This window comes from Puma concolor, chromosome D2 (genome assembly GCF_028749965.1).
Source record: "Puma concolor isolate L17-30 chromosome D2, mPumCon1.1.hap2, whole genome shotgun sequence".
Classification (NCBI taxonomy): Eukaryota; Metazoa; Chordata; class Mammalia; order Carnivora; family Felidae; genus Puma; species Puma concolor.
Window position 1 is genome coordinate 47,723,233 of NC_141677.1, and position 21,594 is coordinate 47,744,826.

General features: G+C 42.5%; 2 protein-coding genes and 1 long non-coding RNA gene across 10 annotated transcripts in view; 2 read left to right on the plus strand and 1 right to left on the minus strand.

The window, feature by feature from the left end:
* WDFY4 (WDFY family member 4) overlaps positions 1 to 21,594 on the plus strand; it is a 295,121-nt gene that overhangs the window by 220,803 nt on the left and 52,724 nt on the right. The gene's annotated exons all lie outside the window — the stretch shown is intronic.
* The window catches only part of LRRC18 (leucine rich repeat containing 18), a 27,961-nt gene continuing 6,367 nt past the window's right edge, over positions 1 to 21,594 (minus strand). The window contains exons 1-3 of one of the 3 annotated variants that reach the window (XM_025917914.2): positions 15,579 to 15,684; positions 4,676 to 5,536; positions 1 to 1,529 (exon numbers count right to left, since the gene is read on the minus strand). In XM_025917914.2, the coding sequence (XP_025773699.2) occupies positions 1,508 to 1,529; positions 4,676 to 5,439 (786 nt within the window). In that variant the 5' untranslated portion in view covers positions 5,440 to 5,536; positions 15,579 to 15,684 and the 3' untranslated portion in view covers positions 1 to 1,507. Of the gene's footprint in view, positions 1,530 to 4,675; positions 5,537 to 15,578; positions 15,685 to 21,594 lie in introns of those variants that run through there. The other 2 variants (XM_086680249.1, XR_015241690.1) reach the window with 2 other exon arrangements.
* The window catches only part of LOC147576041 (uncharacterized), a 22,527-nt gene continuing 8,661 nt past the window's right edge, over positions 7,729 to 21,594 (plus strand). Inside the window, exon 1 of the long non-coding RNA XR_015241691.1 lies at positions 7,729 to 21,568. This is a non-coding gene — a long non-coding RNA (uncharacterized LOC147576041). The remainder of the gene's footprint in view (positions 21,569 to 21,594) is intronic.

The window sequence follows — 21,594 nt, forward strand, 5'->3', positions numbered from 1 at the left end:
TAGAGAAGGCACACATTTGCTTTTTATTATGTGTAGCATCTTTAAGCATAAAATCAACAGTGGGTCATTTTAGATTATCTGGTGAACTGAGGTTAAGGTGCTCTTTCTCCTGAAATGCCTTACCTCTTTGGGATGGTTGCAGAACATTAAGCTTGTCATATTTACTCATAAATTAGCACTTGGCTGATGTACAAGGATCTGTTTATTGCTGCATCTGGGCTGCAAGATTGTTTAAAAAATTTTTTTTTATTTTAAAATAACTATAGATTCACAGGAAGTTGCAAAAATAGTACATAGAGTCCGGGTACAGCTTTCTCTTAATTTCCCCTGATGGTTGTTACATCTTATGCAACTCTAGTACAATTTCGATACCAGGAAATTGACATTGGTACAATATGTGTGCATAGTTCTGTGTCGTTTTATCGTATGTGTGGATTCGTATAACCACTACCACTTTCATCATAATCAATTGTTTTCATCGCCACAGAGCTATCTCTTGAGCTACATTTTATGGTCCTGCCCACCCTATACGACCCCTCATCAGCATTAACGCCTGGCAACCACTGATCTGTCACCTCAATCATTTTGTTCTTTAGAGAATGATCTAAAAATGGAATCATCGAGTATGTGACCCACAGTGAAAACTGGCCTTTTTCACTCAGAATAATGCTATTGAGATCCATCCACATCGTTGCATGTATCAATAATATGTTCCCTTTTATCACTCAGTAGTATCCATGATATGGATATACCAGGGTTTGTTTAACCATTTGCCTATTGAGAGAAATTTGGTTGTTTCTAGTTTGGGGCCATGGCAAATAAAGAAGACTAGTTACATTTAATATAATTATTGAAATGTGAGGACATAAATCTGCTGTTTTATATTTTGTTTCCTTGTTTACTTTTCCCCTGTTGTTCATTTCTGTTCTTTCTTTCTTTCTTTCTTTCTTTCTTTCTTTCTTTCTTTCTTTCTTTCTTTCCTTCCTTCCTTCCTTCTTTGCCTACCTGTGCATTACTGAATGATTAAAATCTACTTTTATTTATCTATCATATTTTTAAGTATATTTCTTTGTATGAATCTTTTGTGTAAATTTTAGTTTCACATGTATTGCATTATAAGTACGTAACTTACCACAGGCGATTAGCATAGAGAGTTTTACTAGTTCAAAAGAAGTGTAGAGACCATAAGTCTTTTAAGTCTTAAAGTCTTCTTTTAAAACTTTAATTTTCTATAATTTATATCTATCATTTTTTAAACATTTCCTCTATATGCATAAAAAAATACACTAAGTATTTCCCAAAGTCATTTTCATACACAGATGGTCTAAATCAAAGAGAGGCAAAGTGAATTTAAGAAGCAAGTCAGTATCTTGGCCAGCACCAGACAGCCTGGCTTCCAGAATGTTCCCTTTACCACTCTTTCTTCTCCTAACCGAGGGCTTTTCTTCTTCAGAGTCGTTTGTTCTTGTTGGCTGATTAGTCTTCAAGGGTTTGCCATAAAGCTATTCTAGGGAGATGTTGATCGGATCCTGGGGATGGAGACAAGAGACTGAGGCAGTTACTCCAGGTCACGGAGGCAAAACACAGGAAGGGCAGAGGTGATATAGGGGTCACCTAGGTCATGCCTGGCTTTCAGAAAGGACAGTGACTGGGTTAGCCTAAATAGGGTCTTTGCTCCATTTGAGGAAAGGGAAACCCCATGCTTTTCCTATCAAGTGTTTTTAAGCTTAATACAATTTCCAGGAAGGAAAAGTGACTGTGTATTTTAGACCGTGAAGGAATGTTAACATCAAGCCTTTTTTCTGATCCAAAAAAAAAAAAAAAAAAAGCAATAAAATGTGGAAGAGGACACACAACTCACCTTTATCTCCAATCTTTGCTCCATTCTAATGCCAGTTTTCCTGGCTAACCAGGTGTCTAACATGAATGTATCCTATGGCAAATCAAAGCCCCCTGCCCATTTATTTGTCAATCCTCATGAAGTTAACGATGCTTACAGCCCTTTCCTAAGACATGGCTATGAGGAAGAAAGCAGAATAAAGCACCTAGACCAAGGATGGCAGATAAGACAAGGATGATGTCATCTTGCACACCAACCACTCAGTTGGCAGCGAATCCAGGATGGGTGCCTGGAGATTGCTCAGGACCAGGCGTGGTGGAGGAAATGTGCCCTGACAGGGCAGGAGAGGGAGGTGGAGGCAAATCCATGGTCCAGACCAGGAGCCCGCCTAGGGGCACAGGGAGAACTTTTATTCTTATTTCCTGTTCTCTGCCAATCCCTTTGAGTGACTAAGAGGGGAACACTAATTCTAAAGAACGGAAATGGGTAATATCCAAATAACTAGCCGGGATCATATGCCCTTGCATGGCTTCTGTACTTCTTGGGTGAGAGAGGAAGCAGCTAAAATAGCAGAATGGCGACCTTAGTTAGGGACATGTTCAAGGCCAACATGCCAGTGATGGCTCCTGAGCCTAAGGCATGACATCTCATCAAGCACTTCACAAACATGACTGCTCCACCCACCTTGGGAAGGGCCTCTAGTAAATCATTTCAGACATTAAGCGAAGGGGAAAATGTAAAGGGTGGTACTCAAAGCTGACCAGGATGTAGTGAAACAGAGTCTCTAATATACTACTGGGAGATACATAAATGTGTAATCTTGTTACAAGTTATTTGATGGCATGTATTAAAAATTATTTTTAAAAACCACACTTCAACGTATTTGTAATAATAAAGCTATACCAAGAAAATAATGCAAAAACAGTTTTTAAAGTCTTCATCATATAGGCTTCCATCACAAAATGATTTCTATTAGTGAAAAATCGGAAACAGCTCAAATGCCCAACAGTAATTTATGTGCGTGTTTGGCTAGCTTGCAGATGTTTAAAACTGTGGTTTCTAAGACCATGTAATGACTTGGTTTTCAAAGCAGGATAAAAATGATGTAAATGCTATAATTTTAACTGCATATAAAAATATACACAGAAGAATAATAAGGAAATCTGCCCGTATTATAGCTGGCTTACATTGTAGAATTGTAGGTACTTGAAGATGTTATATTTAAAACTCTGTTGTGGTTTTGTTATTTTTATAATGGAAAACATTTAATAAAGGGAAAAGCTGAAAAGGGAACTTTGATTCATATCTTCAGAGATTTTAGGAACAGTTGTCACGGCTAAGCATTACAAAGGAAAATAGCAGGAATGGGTGAAGAAATGAAGTATGCTGTCTGCTATGGTTTATAATGCAAAAAAGAAGTAAGCTAGTCCTGCTGAGTGAACAGATCTCTGTACTTTTCCACTGACCACTAAAAAACTTGCCACTGATATAGGAAAGTCTTGATTAGGAAAAGAAAAGAAAAAGGCTATCCTGAATATGTCTTTTGTGATCCTTTCCTTTTAGGCAGTATGAAGGTATGGATGAGCATGAGTGAATAGTGCATAGAATGTTCTCAGCTACTGTGAGAATTGACTCTACCACTGTCATTTCTGCCAAAGATCTAGTGTGACTAGGGACACTGTCCAAAGTATTGTTTCAGCTTTGAGAGGTACCAAGTTGCAGATCATACAGAGAAATGACTTCTCTTGAGTAATTACTCTGTGTGCCATCTGCTTTAGATGCGCAACAACCGTTATGGTTGGGGCCGGTATTTTCCCCACTTTATAGATGAGGGAACTAAAGCTAAGTAAGATGTCCAGAGAAATGACAAGAAAGAAGCAGAGCTGCCCTGGACCTAGATCTGTCCAGCTCCAGAATCTTTGGCTTTTCTCGATGCTTGCACGTATCTTGGCACATATCTCCTAACTTTCTCAGACAACGACATTCTGCCCTGCCTTCTTTCAACTGGTCTGCACACAACAAGGCAAGCTTTCCTCTAAGGCACGGTCCCTGCACCTAGCCCAATGCCTGGTAAGGTATTTATGTATTGACTGCACCAACCCGTACCTGCACCCATTCTTTCCTTGCTCCCCCACGAGAGTCTGGAAAGGAATGGGACATAATAATATGGGAATGCACTCTCATTCATTCACAGCCAGTCAAGAGCTTGCAGATTCAGTCTAGAAGGCTCATAGAGCAAATTGTGCATGTGCAGACAAGAGACAAAGATAGTACTGCTTTCACCCCCAGATATTACCTGCCAACACTTAATGATACTATCTGCCCATCTCTGTGGCCCAGATTTGTCACCTTCCCAAGACTAAATGTCCATCTTCCCTCCTACCAATCCATGCTCTGAGATCCCTGACTTCCAAAACCCTGAACCAAAGCATTCCCGTGGAATGAACTCCACGTTTGGGAGCTGGCAGTTGGTCCTGAAGTGTATGACAATGTGACTACGAGCATGCTAACAATATTGGCTGCCCTGGCCACGGGCTGTAGGCAGGAGACTTCTGGGAAGAAGTGGGATGGATGGCCCTTTTCTGACTCATTGTGCCTGTACATATGGGTGTGTGCATGTAAAGAAGAGAGAAACGTGTGGAATGGCAAAGAACTAAGAGCCCTTCAGTCAACAAAATCACAAGCCAAGGAGGTAGGGAAAGGTATTTTATGGGCTTGGCTGGAGGAACTGTTGCAATAATGGGGGGATCCCATAATTCCCTGTAGATGCAGCCCCCCGCCATCTTCCCTCCCTCCCTTTCCCCTTCCTGCCTCAGGGTCAGGGTCCCAGGTCACCTCCAATCTTCCTGTGAATCCTTGGCCATGGAGTTGGGTGAGACCAGGTTAGAAAAGATGGCCCTTCTTGGTGTTGCTGCGGCCATAGTCTTGATTTTGTTCAGCTTGTCCCGGGCCTGTTGGCATTTTCTCAGGCAACTCGTACACAGATCCTTCTCCTCCACCAGATGCAAGCTTTCCAGCCTCCTGATGGAATCTATGAATGTATCTGACTCCTCTGTCTTGGGAAAGGGATTTCGCTTTGTGTTGAGCTTTTTGAGCTTGGGGAGTTTGGAGATACTTTTGGGGATGGTGCTCAGCATGTTGTCATATAGGCCCACCTCATGGAGCTCCTTCAGAGCACCCAGCGTGGTGGGCACACTCTCCAGATGGTTCAAACCCAAGTTCACAGTGCGGATATTCTTGAGCTGATTGAGTTCTACAGGCAGCCCATTGGTGGTCAGCCTGTTGTTGCTGACATTGAGGTAGAGCAGAGAAGCCATCTGGCCGATGGACTCAGGGAGCTTGTCGATGTAGTTGCTGTGCAGGTCCAGCCACCGCAGGTTCTGGAACTTGGAGATTGAGTCAGGGATCTTTCTGATCATATTCCGGCTAAGGTCGAGCTCATCCACATCATTCAGTCTCAGGATACACTTGGGGAAGGTGGTAATTCCCATCTTGCTCAAGTCAAGGCGTTTTTTCCCATCAAGTGTAATTTTGACACAATTCTTGGCCACATTAAGGGTAATCTTCTTGCCCTTGGTGCCTTTCCCGCCCTTGGCCATGTTCTTTTAGTAAGGGTGTATGTTTGGAGTGTGTTGTTCTGATTGGTTGGTGATCGGTTTGAGGGAAAAGTCACAAGAAACTGCTAGAAGATATGCTCTGACAAGAAGAGAAAATATGTCTAGTTAGAAGATGATGTGAGGGCACTAGACTCCCCCCCAATTGTAATGCTTCTCTTGCTAATGGTTAGAGACGAGATAGACAGAAATTAGGGCGTCAGCAGGAGTAACCTAGCCAAAGATCTTTAGCAAATTCAATTCCCTCTTCAGGGGTGCAAGGTTGGCCTGAAGGATGCTCAACACCCCTCTGTGCCATTCCTTGAAATATGAATCTCTCCATTATCCTGGACAACTCCTGCTAAAGTGTGTGTGTGTGTGTGTGTGTGTGTGTGTGTGTGTGTGTGTGTGTTCTTGGCTATCGGCCACTTCCCAGACCCTCACAAAAATCTAGTGTTTCCTTCAGTTATCTCATGAATCCTTAGGGGGGGGTGTGCTGAGTTCTCAGAAGCAGCATAGGGACACCTGGGTGGCTCAGTCAGTTAAGCATCCAACTTCGGCTCAGGTCATGATCTACAGCTCATGAGTTTGAGCCCAGTGTCAGGCTCTGTGCTGTCAGCTCAGAGCCTGGAGCCTGCTTTGGGTTCTGTGTCTCCCTCTCTCTCTGCTCCTCCCCAGCTTTCTTTCTCTCTCTCTCTCTCTCTCAAGAATAAAGAAACATGAAAAAAAAAAAAAGCAGCATAGCTTGGATATGAAATGAGGGGGGAGTGAAGAATGACTTACGTATTACATCTCTCCTCACCTTCTGGACCCAGAGGCACTAGTCACACCTTAGCTACTATCACTGCAGTGCAACAGAAACAGCCCAGGAACGTCTTTTGCTCAGCCCACAAGGGAGAGTGTGTGCCTACGCTGTGCGGATGAGTGTGGAGGAGCCAGGGTTGAGCCTGGCAGAATGTAAAAGAATGCTGTCTTTTTCTACTTCCTACCCCCTACACCTCCTCCCTTCACAGACTTCACACTGAAATTCAACTGTAGACACCTCTGCACTGGTAGGTATGATCATAGTTATGACTGCCACCATACAGAGAAGTAGAAGGTACAGAGTCATGGGTAGCTTCTGGCCTCAGAATGCTTAGCTTAGAAGTCTAGATCTACATTGAAGAGTTTTCTTCAATTTTTAGTGCCACAATTTTCTCGTTTATGAAAACATCCCCCCTGTAGGGCTCTTGGGGAGTGCAAATTATCTAAGTATAAAGCGCTTACAACAGTGCCTGGCACATAGTAAAAGGTTGATGAATGTTAACTATTAACTATTATTATCAGAACTTTGCACATATTCCTTTTAATCTTCAACAATCCAGTAAGATCCATGGGATTATCATCATTGTAAAGGGAGGAAGACTGAGGCTCAGGAGCAAGGAAGATCTTCAGCTAGGAAGAAAATGAAAACTGTTCTTTCTTGTTCTAGAAGCTGTTTTCTAAAGCTTGCTTGCTGATTTTCTATTTTGGGCCAAGCTCCCACCCTGAACAAAAGCATGCTGTCAGGAGTCAGATGCGGGCATTTTCCCACTAAATTAAAATATTAATTCTAAGTAGGCTGTGGAAAGTTAAGTATGTATATTTTAAATCTCCAGAACAATCATTAAAATAATATACAGACATAGGAAAAACCGAAATACGAACATTAAAATGAAACTGTAAAAAAGAAGTCAAGTAATCTAAAAGAAAGCAGAAAAGGGGAAATGGAGCAAAAAACCCAACTATTAAAATGGTAGACCTCAATCCAAACGCATCAATACTTCCATTAAATGAAAATGACCTAAACACAGCAATCCAAAGTATAATTATCAGAATGAATAATAAAAGTAAAAGACCCAATTATATGCTATCTACAAGAAATCTACTTTAAACAAAAGTAACTTAAACTAAAAGAATGGAAAAAGACATACTACACAAACATTGAAGGAAAACTGGAGTGACTTTATTAAGATCAGACAAAGTATGTTTCAGAGCATGAAAACTTACCTGAGATTAAGAAGAATACCACATAGGGGCGCCTGGGTGGCGCAGTCGGTTAAGCGTCCAACTTCAACCAGGTCACGATCTCGCGGTCCGTGAGTTCGAGCCCCGCGTCAGGCTCTGGGCTGATGGCTCAGAGCCTGGAGCCTGTTTCCGATTCTGTGTCTCCCTCTCTCTCTGCCCCTCCCCCGTTCATGCTCTGTCTCTCTCTGTCCCAAAAATAAATAAACGTTGAAAAAACAAATTTAAAAAAAAAAAAAAAAAAGAAAGAAGAATACCACATAATGATAAAAGACACACTTCACCATGAAGACACGAAAATAATAAATGTATATGTACTTAAGACCAGAGTTTGATATAAAAGAATTGAAAACTGGTAAAATTGAAAAAAGAGATAGATCTGTCATTAGAAGTGGAGACATCAATACTTGTCACTCAATAATCAACAAACCAACTAGAGAGAAAATCACAAGGAACAGGGTTTCTCAACCTTGGCTCTACTGACATTTGGGACCATATAAATCTTTGTTGTTAGCAGAGGTGGGGCAGTGACGGGGGAAAGTTCTGTTCTATACATTGTAGGATATTTAGCCAGCAAAAGGCCAGAAGAGTCTACCCACTAAATGCAAATAGCTCGCTACTAGTTTTAACAACAATAATGTCTCTAAACATTGCCAACTCCTCACTGGGGGGCAAAATCCCTGCCAGATGAAAACTGCTGATCTAATTGGCACATAAAACATTCTGCCTAGCAACAGAATACACATTTCTTTTCAAGTGCACATGGAATATTCACAAGTATGTACTGTATTCTTGGCTATGAAACAAATCTTAACAAATGCAAACAAATTGAAATAAGGCAAAGAATCATCTTTGAAAATAATGGAATTGAAATTAGAAATTAATATCAGAGCGATAAGTGGAAAATCTCCACAATTAACAATTAAGCCATATATTATAAATATTCATGAATCAAATAAATCTAAAGGGAAATTAGAAAATATCTTGAACTGAAGAAAAATGAAAATAGAACATGTCAAGACTTATGATATGCAACTAAAGCAGTGATTAGAGGGAAATTTATAGCTTTAAATGTTCATACTAGGAGCATTTTTAAAAAGTAAGGAAGGTCTCAAACCAATAATGTAAACTTCCATCTCTTTTTTTTACTTTTAAAAAAAATTTTATTCATTTTCTGAGAGAGAGAGAGCGCACAAGTGGGGTAGGGGCAGAGAGGGAGAGAGGGAGACACAGAATCTGAAGCAGGCTCCAGACTCCCAGCTGTCAGCACAGAATCCGGCACAGGGCTCAAACTCACAAACCACACGATCATGACCCAAGTCAAAGTCAGACACTTAACCGACTGAGCCACCCAGGTGCCCCTAAACTTCCATCTTTAAAAGCTAGCAAAGAAGATCAAAATAAACCTAAAACAAGCACAAGGAGTAAATGGTAAAGAAAGGGGAAGAAATCAATAAAATTGAGAGCAGAAAGACAACAGAGAAAATCAATGAAACTAAAAGCTGATTCTTTGAAGAGATTAATAGATTTGAAAGTCTCTAACCAGACTGATAATGAAAGAAAAAGGGAAAGAGAAGGCACATTTTATGAATATCAGTAATTAAAGAGACAGACATTAAAGGAGTAATAAGGGAATAGTACAAACAACCTTAGAAAAAAACTTAGGGGTGATCAAACACAAACTAAAAATCTCATCAGTAAAGAAATATACAACCTATGAAGACCAATATTCATTAAAGAGACTGAATTCATACTTGGAAAACTTCCCTTCCCAAATCTCCTGACCCAAATAGTTCTATTGAAAAACTCTACCAAAAATTTAAAGACAACACCAATTTTACATGATCTTTTCTAGAAAATAGCGAAGGGAGCAATGCCTAACTTATTTTCTAAGGCCAGCATTCCCCTGATACTAAAATCACACATAGGCCATATAAAAAAAGAAAACTGCAGACTAATATTCTTCATGAATATAGACACAGAAATTCTCCATAAAATATTAGCAATAGGAATCTAGTAATATGTTAAAAGAAAAATACATGACAACCAAATGGGAAGGCAAGGTTGACTCAGTACTTAGAAATCAATGTAACGCAGCATACGTCATATTACTGCATTAATTAAAATTAATTAAAAAGAAAAAATACATGATCATATCAGCTGGTGCTGAAAAAATTTATGGCAAAAGTTAACATCCATTCATGACATCAAACCAGTAATAGAAAGGCTCGCTCTTAACCTGATAAAGGGCTTACACACACACACACACACACACACACACACACACACACACACACAACTCTACAACTAATATCATACTTGGTGATAGACTAAATTTCCCTCTACATTTGGCAACAAAACAACAAGGTAAACTCTCAGTATGCCTATTGAACATCATATTGGAAATTCTAGCCAGTGCAATAATGCAAAAAAAAAAAAAAAGTCGTACAGGCAGGAAAGGATGAAACAAAACTCTCCTTACAGATTACTTGCTTGTTCACCTAGAGACACTCTTAGAAGTAATTAATGAGTTTAACAATGTTGCAGGGTACAAAGTTAACACCTTGGTTAATACACACATACGCAGACACACACACGCACACACAAAACCACTTCTATATTCCAGCAACAAACAATTGGAATTTGAAATTTGGAAAATAATGCTCCAAAAAATAAAACACTTGTGTATTACACATAAGTAACACAATTGTACAGGATTTCTGTGATGAAAATTACAAAACACTGATGAAATAAAGCAAAGAAGATCTAAATAAATCGAGAAACATAGCATGTTTATGAGTTGGAAGACTCGGGATAGTTAAGAAGTCAATTCTATCCAAATTGGTCTAAAGATCAATACAGATTCCAGCAGGACTATTTTTATACGTGAATGAACAGACTTTAAAATGTGTATTAAAAGAAAAAGAAACTAGAGGTCCAAAAAATTTTGAAAAAGAAAAATAAAGTTGAGGGATTCATGCTTCTAGTTTTAAAACTTACCATATAATTACAACACATGGTTTTGGTGAAGGGAGACATACATAGATCAGTGGAATAGAAAACAGCGTACAGAAATAGAACCACACAAATATGGCCAATATTGTCCATTGATTTTTGATAAAAGTTCAAAGGAAATTCAATGGAGAGGCAATGAACTTTCCAATAAATGGTGTTAGAAAAATTAGTCACTCAAAATAAAAACAAAATTGAATCTCAAACTATTGAAATTAATTCAAATGAACTCAAATTGGATCACAGATATGAATGTAAAGTATAAATCCATGAAACTTTTAAAAGAAAAAATATAAGAAAATCTTCATAAGCTTGAGTTAGGCAAAAGTGCAATCCATTAAAAAAATAAAATACTGACAAATTGGACTTCCACAAAAAATTATTGCGCTCTTAAAAAATTTGAGAATAAAAAGACAAGCTACAGAATGGAAGAAAACATTTGCAAAATACATGTCCAACAAAAGGACTATCATCTAGAATCTATAAAGAACCCAAGGTCAACAGTAAGAAGACAAACAATACAATAAAAATAAAATGCCCAAGAGATTTAACAGGACTTTTCACCATAGAAGTTATATAGTTGGTAAATAAACCCACAAGAGGTTGCTCAACATCATTAGTAACTAGGAAAATGCCAATTATAATCACAAACAGATACCACTGCACAGTTATTAGAATTTCTAAAATAAAAAACAAAATGAAACATAAAAAGCTATATAGCACAAAGATTTGGTGAGGATATAGGACAACCAGAGCACTCCTGCATTGCTAATGGGAATTCAGAATGTTACTCTGAGAGACAGTTTGGCAATTTCTTATAAAATTAATTGTAGACTTATCCTATGACCCAGCGTTTCCCTGACCAGATAATTACCCTAGAAAAACAAAAATTCAGGTTCACACAAAAGCTTTTCCATGTGTGTTTAAGGCTACTCTATTCATAATTGCCAAAAACAGAAGAAAACAACACAAAGGCCTTTCAGTGAGCGGATAAAGAAATTGTGGCATATCCTTATTATGGAACACTGTTAAACATAAAGAAGACAAATCTATTGATACATGGGACAACTTGGATGAATCTCAAAAGCATGTTGCTGAATAAAAGAAGCCAATCTTAAATGCTTATGTAATGAATGATTCCATTTATACGGCATTCTGGAAAAGCCACAATGATAGTACAGAAAACAGATGAGTGGTTGCCAGGGATCAGGGGCAGGCAAGGTTTGACTACAAGGGAGCAGCGGGAAGGACTCTTCCAGGGTGCTGGAACTGCCTGTATCCTGACTGGTGCTTATGGGAATGAAGCTGTACATATGTCAGAACCCAGAGAATTGTGCGCTAAAAAAAGGAAATTTTACAGTTTTTTTTTTTAACTTAAAAAGATTTAGGACTCCATATTCTCTTCCTGTCCTTTTCACTGTGGCTGCTTGCTTAGCCTGGTTTTGGACTAAAAGTCTGTGACTTTTTATGCCCCCACTTAGCCCTGTCCTGCCCAGTAAAAGGCATCCAAATGTGTACCATGTGGCATTGCTACGGAACATGTGCATATCCCCACAGGGAACAGCGATGCATGAGGCACATGTCAGAAAAACTGCCCTACTGCACTTGAGTTGAAATCCCAATTTAAAAAAAGATGGGCCGGGGTGCCTGAGTGGCTCAGTCAGTTAAGTGTCTGGCTTTGGCTTAGGTCACGATCTTGTAGTTTGTGGGTTCGAGCCCTGCATCAGGCTCTGTGCTGACGGTTGGGAGCCTGGAGCCTGCTTTGGATTCTCTCTCTCTCTCTCTCTCTCTCTCTCTCTCTCTCTCTCTCTCTCTCAAAAATGAATAAACAGTTAAAAAATTTAAAAAAAGATTGACGAAGAGCAAGGGATCCTGTGTTCTCATCTTAATGCTTATTAATTGCTTTCCACATTATAATGTTGTTAGATTTAGCAAATAAAATTACAAATTCCCAGGTAAATTTGAGCTTCAGATAAACAACAGAACATTTTTAGTATACATGTGCCCCACACATTGCATAGTTCTGTATTTTATTGGGCAATTCTGTCACATGGTTCTGAACAAATGTAAAGTTTCCTTTGTTCATGATCCTTGTATTAGTTCTTTGGGACCAATTTAAGCTAAATCCATGTGCTTATTCCTGCATTCATTCATCCATCCATTCATTCATCTACTCATAGGGTAAGTATATTGAGAGCCTGTTATGTGACAAAGCTCTGTGTTACACAAGTGAGCAAAAAACAGGGCCAGTCCCCGAGCTCAAAGAGCTAAAATCTAGATTGCTACTGATTCTGACCACCTGATTCTCCTGAGCTCTCCAAAGTCTGGGCTGTCTTTTGTATTTCTTATATTCAAGATAAAGTTCAGCTCAGAAAGGCCAAACACAATAAGCATGTGCTAGAGGGGCCCTGGATGAGAAGGATGCTTCCAGTAGACTGAAGATCCACCCAGGTGAGCCCCGTTAAGCCTGCTCCTCAGAGCCCATCCACACCCTGGTAAGAAGCCCTCCATCTCTGATGAGTGATGGGAAGGCAACAGCACGGAGCTGCCCACAGAGCACTTCTCCATTAAGGACTACTCCAACAGGCCCTTTGGCTCTGAGCCTGCCCATTAATTACCCGCAAAGCAAAGCAGGGGCTAGATAATGCACTGTACCTCCTCCCTGGTACATCTGGGTACCCAGATGGCCCCAGGCCAGGTGAAACATGATCAACCCCCACCACCTTCACACTTTTCCTCAGGGCCACCCTACCTGGCTGGGTCCCTTGCTCTTGGTTATGAAGAGCAGGTGTATTATATTGCTCAAGGCCCATCCTGACCCCCTATGCTGCTGAGTGCCCCTAGAAGCAGACCAGTGCAGGAAGACCTGCAAAGACCCCAAAGACCAGGAATATATGCCTTCTCTCATTCAACTTGGAAAGGTCAGCATCCTGCCCAGTTCTTCCCATTGAGCAGGAGAGTAAGTATTGGCAAAAGAAGTGTAAAACTCATGATCTTTTGATTCAACTAAAACTGGTTAGATGGTCTGATGTTATCAATTCACAGAATCCTCTAATGTCAGAGTGAGACCAACAACCCACACAAGGGAAGCTGGAAATCAGAAAAAGAGATAGAAGTTGATAGATAGATGGAGAGATAGATGGATGGATGGGCAGACAGACAGATGAATGGATGGATAGATGAGTAATCTATTTCATATCATACGAATAGCTGAGAAGCCTAATACAAAACATTTTTCAAGGTACTGAGTCTTTTTATCTTGAACAATTGGTTTTTGTACTTTGGAAAAACTGGACCAGTTGGTTGACTCTAATTTTTAATTAATTTTTCTATCTAGTCATTGTGAATCAAACAGCATGGTGGGACACCCCATGGATATCTAAATTAAAAATGTAATGGCAACCTATATTTTAATACCATCAAAATACTTGCAGACATTTTTCAGTTGTAAGGTTGTTATCATCACTATGATAACAGAATTTATCTTGTACTTCGCACTCATGTGTCTTTATATTTGTAATTAAGACTGATTTTGTATACATGTGATATCTTTAACATCTTGCTAATGTGATCTCACAATAATTATTTCACTCTTTTGACTAATGCACTGAGATACAGGAAAGACGCACTGTAGAACTGAAACCCCCAAACCCTGCCATTTCATAGCCAGTATTGGAACTAACTTCACAGCAAGTTTCATACTGTATGGGTGAGAAATTTCTTGCTTGCAGGCCATCTCTTAAGGGGAAGTGGTGTGAACCTCCTTCAATAAAATCACTCATGCCAGAGGCATTGCATTTATTTTCTCTCCTGAGTCTCGGAAGACCCATTCACTAGGCACGCAAGAGGCCAGCCTCACTTCTGCCGTGACTTTCCACGTATCTTCAAATCATTCCCTGTCGCCTCCACCCCTTCCTAAAATGTGCTGTACCTTCTCGTAAGCAGCCATGTGGCAGATGAAGATGTGGGTGGTCACTGTGGGGGCGTCTGTGGAGTGCATCTGTCTGGAACCTCTAGCCAGGTCTCTAAAATAGGCACTAATGTTTGACTCAGGTGTAATTTTCACCGGGGGAAAAGAATTGCCATTTTGTCTAATGCCCATTCTGGGCCAGGATCTGTGTGCTCCCTCTACCCGTTTTACAGAGTTAGCTGGTCCAAAGTAACTACTGGGGACACGCTGCTGGGCCCTTCCTATATCTACACAGCAACTGTGCCAAGTATCATTCTGAGTTTGAAAATAAGAGAACCGAGGCTCAGAGAAGTCAGGTGTCTTCCCCAAGGTAACACAGACAACACAGCACAGCCAAAGCAAACCTAGATTTGTCTGATACCAAAGCTTATGATCTTTGTGCTACTCTATCTTGCCTTTCTTCTCTCTCTTCTGGTGCCTTTGCTCTAGCAGTAAGAATTGCTTATCCTTGGTGGAGGGCGAGGGGGTGGGGACACATTGCCAGCCCTCTGACTCCAAGGAGAAGAAGACATTTTGGAATCCTAGCACTCCCGGGGCAAAAGACACCTGTACCAGAAATTAAGGCTGCTTGCCCCGCATGTCCCCCAAAAGGTGTGCTGCCGGTTTTGGTCACCTATGGGGTGTCTGATGTAGGAACGAAGATATATCACAGAGTCGCAGACTCTGGGTGGCCAGACATTCATTTAGGCCCATTCTGACTTGGCATGGGTTAGCCAGGGAAGTGCAATGCAGCAGGATTAACCTGCAAGCAGCTTAAGGGGAACGGAGTGGACTCCCCAGCTGAAGTAGCTGACCAAACTTTGGTCAAAGTCCCTGCCAGGTCAATAACGCAGATGTCCCACTGACCTTTTGGAGGCACCACATGCAAATTGGGGTCCCCGAAGAAACCATTTCAGGCCATTGCCTGCTCACTGTATTGGCCAGGGGCTAATGTGCAGGGTGTTCGTTCTCCTAGATACATATATGGATGTGTATCTCTGAATAAGATGAATTTTAAAGGTATTGTAATAGCATTAGTGGAGTCATTTAACTGTTAAGAGCTTGGAGATTGACAATGAGAGAGAGAGAGAGAGAGAGAGAGAGAGAGTTTAAAGGGTACACATATGCCACCACAGCTTACCTAATAGGCATGTGCCCCCAAGCAGGTGGTGATGGAGATGGGAATCTGTTGTCCCTCAGCTGTGCTAGTCCCCCAGCACCCCCACAGTGTGAGCTTCTTGCCACCCTGAATTTGTCAAGAACGTAAAGATAAAGGTTTTCATCCAGCATGGTCTGGAAACAACCCACCACATTCCTGGGTGCTCACCACAATTTGGGGCCCTCTTCTGCCCTGGGGGGGGGGGGCTGCTGGCTGTGTAGGGGCCCCGAGAGACTGTATGCAGACCACCAGAAGTTTGATTTTCACCATGTGGGCTCACTAAAATCTAACCCCTGTAACATGCACGCCTGACATTCCCAGACAGGAGGCCATCTCCATGTGTCGATCACATGATGCTGTCCACCCCTCCACCCCTCCCCACACGCGTGCTGAGCCCTTAGAGGCACATCACGCCTTCTCTTCCACAAAGCGACCTCCCATTTGCCATTCTGTTCAGTCCTCACTACTCTCCTTTGAGGTGGGACTATTCCTCCTACCCTGAGATAAGGACGCTGTGGGGCAGAGTGGGGCATGAAGTATTTTATCCAAGCTCAAACGGCTCCCCTTTCCCCAGGCTTCTGGGTGGAGTGTTCTTTCCATGACATCAGGGCTGCAGCAAACAGAGTGTCTGTGTGGAAGTTTATCAAGTTCACCTCATGTGGCAGTTATCTGGTTAATCTGATCAACGCAGCTCTAAGTATCTTACTGGGCTATTACGCACACACGCGTAGCTTTGTCTACCCTTAATAGTATTTACTTCTTTGTCCTTAGCAACAGCGAGGCTCTGTACATGTGCTGCCTGGGAAGTCGTTATCTGTCAAACTGCCCCCTTCCCCTGGCGGATAATAAGAATTCAACTTTTATTTGGAGCAAAAGTTCCCAGGGGGTCACATGGCCCAATAACAAAAGATTATGATTTCTTATTGGTTTAATAGCATCTATTTTGTAATTCTGAATGTGCTCTGTTTTAATTGGATTTGTTAAAGGAACAAAAGGGAATAGGTGCCTTACAATTAAAATAAAATATTAAGATTATTAGTTTAACAGACTAGAAATGCCTTGTTCATCAACTAACACATTCAAAACGCACAAACCGACCTCCCCACCCAGGAAAGCGGAGGAACCAGTGAGTCCTGGCACCTCGAAACCTCAAGAGACGAGTCTGAATTCAATTTCAGCCAATGTGGTTTAAATACTGCTGTGGCCACATAGCAGGTATTGCATTTTCTCCTCACAGCCTCGGCCTCCCTTGCAGATAAGGAAGTGGGCTCAGAAAAGCGGCCTGGAAGGATGAAAAGGACAGGGGCTTTGGACACCCATGGGTGGCCGCCCATCTCCCCATTTACCATCCAGGTGACCTCGACCAGTCTCTTGAGCCTCACTGAGCTTCAGCTCCCACTTCTGTGAATAAGATGTTAAAAATGGCTGCTTCTGAAGGTGGGGTGAGGGTGAGTGAGCCTTGGAGGCGTATGTCGTGGCTTTGCATGTTGGGGGAGAGGGGATTAGTGGCATGATGAGGACAGCCTCACTGATCAACAGTGGAGTCATGCTTCACAGCCCAGTGTCCTTACTGGGATCCCTGCCTACCCAGGTGCAGACTTCAGATGACTTTCTCCTGCAGCACAAGGAGACATACATAGCTCCTTGAGGCACAGGCCCCCCAGGGTCGCGGAGATGGGGGGTAGTTCTCCTCAACTGCCCTGTGTGTGTGCATTTCTTCTGTGCCCCATCTGGCCCCAGGGAGGACTTGCTGAGGGGTGAACAATGGCACAGACCCCGTAATCACTGGCAGGTAGCCTGGTGTGGTGCCTCCGTCTGCTATAGGAAAGCCCCTAGCTCCAAGGGGGCTATAGATGACCCCATGTGAAGCTGTGAGATTCTTCAAAGGGAAGCCCTGAAGATCGACCATAAGGGAGCAGTTGAACTTCCCATGGCCCTTTTGGATTCATTTATTCATTAACAGTATGCACTGGACAACTGCCATGGACGAGGCGTGGTTTTATACAGCAAGCAGAGTGAAGAAGGAGATGAACAAAAGCAAAGAGGCACACGATGCCAGGTGGCCATGAGTGCTTGGAGAAGAAAGAGTCGGGACAAAAGAGGCAGAGATGTTCCTAGGGGAGACATACACTTCTGGGGACAGTAACCAGGAAGGGCCTCTTTGAGAAGAAAACATTTGGGCAGAGACTGAAGGAAGTGAGGATCCAGGGAGATGGGGAGAGTATTTTGGATAGAGAAAACATCAGATGGAAAGGCCCTGTGGCAGAGGGAAGGCAACGGATAAGCAGAGGGGAGAAGGAGGGGAGAAGATGGAAGGAAGGAAGGAAATAGAGGAGGCAAGGTGGGAGGGAGGGAGAGGAGAAAGGAAGGCAGGCAGACCAGAGGCACAAAAACAAAATCAGCCAAAAAGAATGAGAGCAGATAGGATATGGCTCATTTTCCAAATTATACTCTAGCTGTTTTGAGAAAAACCCTAAGGCCTGTCAAACTAAAGAAAGAAGGCCAGTGCCTACACTTCCCCCAGGGTGATCACAGACAAGCCCGTGTCCTCTCTAATTTCTACCTGATACAGAAGGAAATGCAGCCTCCCGGCTGGCATCACCCACAGTGTTATCCTGGGCTGGTACCTTGCCGTGGAGTGTGGGCCCTCAGATAGGGCCGGGGGTCCATCAGGAAGCTACCATGTGCAGGACCCCACTGAGTGGGGGCACCAGGGGACAGTGGAAATAAACCAGATGTGGCAGAGGGTTGACCAGGCTGGATTTGAACCGTGTCTGCCATGGGTTCCCTGGGGAGCAGAGCCAAGTCACTTGCCTCTTCTCTGTCTACACTTGATACCTTGGTGATGTCACTGAGTCCCATTGCTTTAAATACATGACTCCCCAGTTTTTGTTTCTTACCTAGACTTCACCCTCGATCCTGGACTTACATATCCTTCTTTCTGCCTGCTTAGCATTTCTACTTGGACGGTGTAAAGACACCAAAACACACTGTGCCCAAAACCAAGCTCGCTGTCGACCCGCTGCACCCATAGCCTTCTCTGACCAGGCTGTCAGCAACAGCATCTTGTGTGTCAGGCCCCAAACTGTGGCCCCATGCTCAGTACCCCTTTCCTCTTCTACTCCATGTTCAGTCCATCGGGAAATCCTGTGGACTCTGTGCTCAAAGTAGATCCAGAATCCTACCATTTCTCACCACCTGCCCAAGAGCCACCCTGGGCTGAGTCCCTACCGTTTGCCACTGGCCATTTGCAGTGGCTTCCTACCTTGTTTTCCTGCACCTGTCTTTACCCTATGCAATCTCTTCTCAACACATCAGCCAGGGGACTTCTTTTACCACAGCCACCATGTTACTCCTTGGCTCACAGCCCTCTAGTGACTCCTGTTTCACCCAAGTAAGGGCTGGAGACCTTCTAGTGGCCCCATGGCCTGACCCACTGCCTCTCTGAGGGACTTCCCACCACTCACCCCCATGCTTACTCCATATCCACCACCCAGCCCGGCCATTCCTCTAACTGCCCCACAATTCTTCTCTATAGCCTTTGTTCCAGCTGCTTCATCATTCTGGAAGGTTCTTCTCTCAGGCATTTAGTAGACTGACCTGTTGATCTTCTTCAAGGTTTTGGGTAAATCCTACCTTTTCAATTCAACCTTTCTGATCCCCCAATGAATGATGCAAACTAAGCCCCAACATGCATGGATCCTTCTTGCTCTGCAATACTTTTTTTTTTTTTTTTGAGGTTTATTTATTTATTTTGAGAGAGAGAGTGCATGCGCAAGTGGGGGAGGGGAAGAGAGAGAATCCCAAAAAGGCTCTGAGCTGTCAGCACAGAGCCCAACGTAGGGCTCAAACTCACAAATCGTGAGATCATGACCTGAGCCAAAGTCAGACACAACCGACTGAGCTACCCAGGGACACCTGCTGCACTTTCTTCCATAACACTTAACACCTAAATATATTTTATGGTAGACTTACTTATTAAGCTTATTTTTATTGTCTGTCCCTTGCTCTCCTCCCTCACTAGACTCTAAATTCCCAGTGCTTGGCAGACAGGAGGCCCTCAGTCAGTATTGGTTGAATGAATGAATTGTAGTGCTTAACAAGGTCTTTCCAGTTCCCTTGACCTCAGAAAGGGGTCAGCTTTGTCCCAGATTCCACAGCTTTTAACAGCTGCTATGTAATCCTCTTGACCCACTGTTTTTCCACCTACTTTGAAAGGACTTCTAGAACATGCAGACTATTTTTTAAGGGAGAAGTCTACAGGGGAAAGATGTTACTTTCACACCAAATATTTATTAGTCACCAAGTGTGTACCCAGCCCTGGGCGGGGCACACTGGAAGATAGGAAGGCTTTCCAAATAGCTGCATACAATGGTGTGATCAACTTTTTGGCTGTGAGATTAAGTGTGCAGGGAGACTGGAAAGCGGGTTAGTAGTACAGCAAATGAAATTTTAATTGGGTTAGGTCAAAGAGAAAGAAAAGCTTCTAAAAGTAGGAATGAACAAGTGCAAAGGTAGAGCAATGGAATCAAGCAGGAGGTCTGAGGAGATGGGGCTGACCATCCCGGAAGGGACGGGCCCCCCTGCTATCCAGGAAGCACAGATGCCACTTCTAAGCATTTCCCTTCAAGAAATAAGAACAAAACGTTCTGTATAAATATGTTTATGGCAGTGCCACTTAAAATAATAAAAACAAGTGGACACAATCCACATATCTAACAATGGACAACTGATTAAATAATTACTGTGCAGTCATAGAATGAAACGGATACTCAACAGTAACTAAAACAAAACAAAAACATCATTTTTCAGAAATGCTGAAAGGAAATCTTTTGAGATATAATGTTATGAAGAACACGTTACATGCACATATTACATCAGCGCTCTCAGGAGCATGCATGCAAGCCCACAGAGAAAAAGTTGGAAGAACATCCAAATATTAGCAAGAATGCCCTCTGGGTATTATGGTATCGGGTTATTTTTACTTCCTTAAATGCCTGGGTAGTTTCCAAATTATCTGCAAGATTCTGTATCTACAGAATCTATTTCTAATTAAGAAAGTTACAAACACATTCACCCACACTCATACACACACACACACACACACACACACACACTTCCTTTTCAATCGCATGAGTTCTGTAAAACCACTCATATCACCCTGTTTCAAATAGACGTGGTGTGTGTGTGTGTGCAAGAAAGATTTTAAAATATTGAGCATATTTGAATCAAAGAGGAAAATCTGAGAAAATATTCCCCAGACAAAGACAAGGAGGGACCACATATACAGAGAGCCACAGTTTTGGGGGTGGACCAGCCTCGCTCACATCCTGAATTCCTACCTCCTCATAATGTGTAAGAGAAGCCATAGTCCTTCTCTGAGCCTCGTTCTCCTCAGGTAGAGTGGGGCAATGTGAAGATTGTGTAGGAGGAAAAGGCCAGGATGTGACAGGTGCCTAGTGAATGGGAGCCTTGGTGATGGATGGTGATGGTGTCGCTTATGAGTTGAGAGCTCCGATTTGCCTGGTGGCAGTTGCAGATGGAGGTGGGGGAGCACCAAAAAGCGCCCCACCACCTGCAGACATACGACTTAAGCGGGAGGCAGAGAGCCCAGTTTCCAGGCAGCCCCATGCTTGGCCATGCTGACAGTGGTGGTGGAGGAGGGGCAGGGGGAGGGAGCCATTCTTGTTCCCTCCAGAGATGTTCCCTCAGAGCCAGCAAGCCCTCCACTGCACTGAAAACCCTGATCAAGCACAGATGAGCATGATATAAAAACCACATGGCCTTTTATGTGTTGGTGGCCCAAACTATGATGCGATGTAGGGGAGGATATTTATTTAAAAAGTGGCTAACTTTTCTCCATCCAGAGGGGGAGGCCACTGGAAAGATCAGGGTCTAATTTTTAAAGGGATGCTGAGGTTAAAGGGTGCAAAAGGGTGGTTTGGGGCTCATGGCTTGTATGTTAGGCCCCTGTCTTTCAAAAATGCTGTGGCTTCTT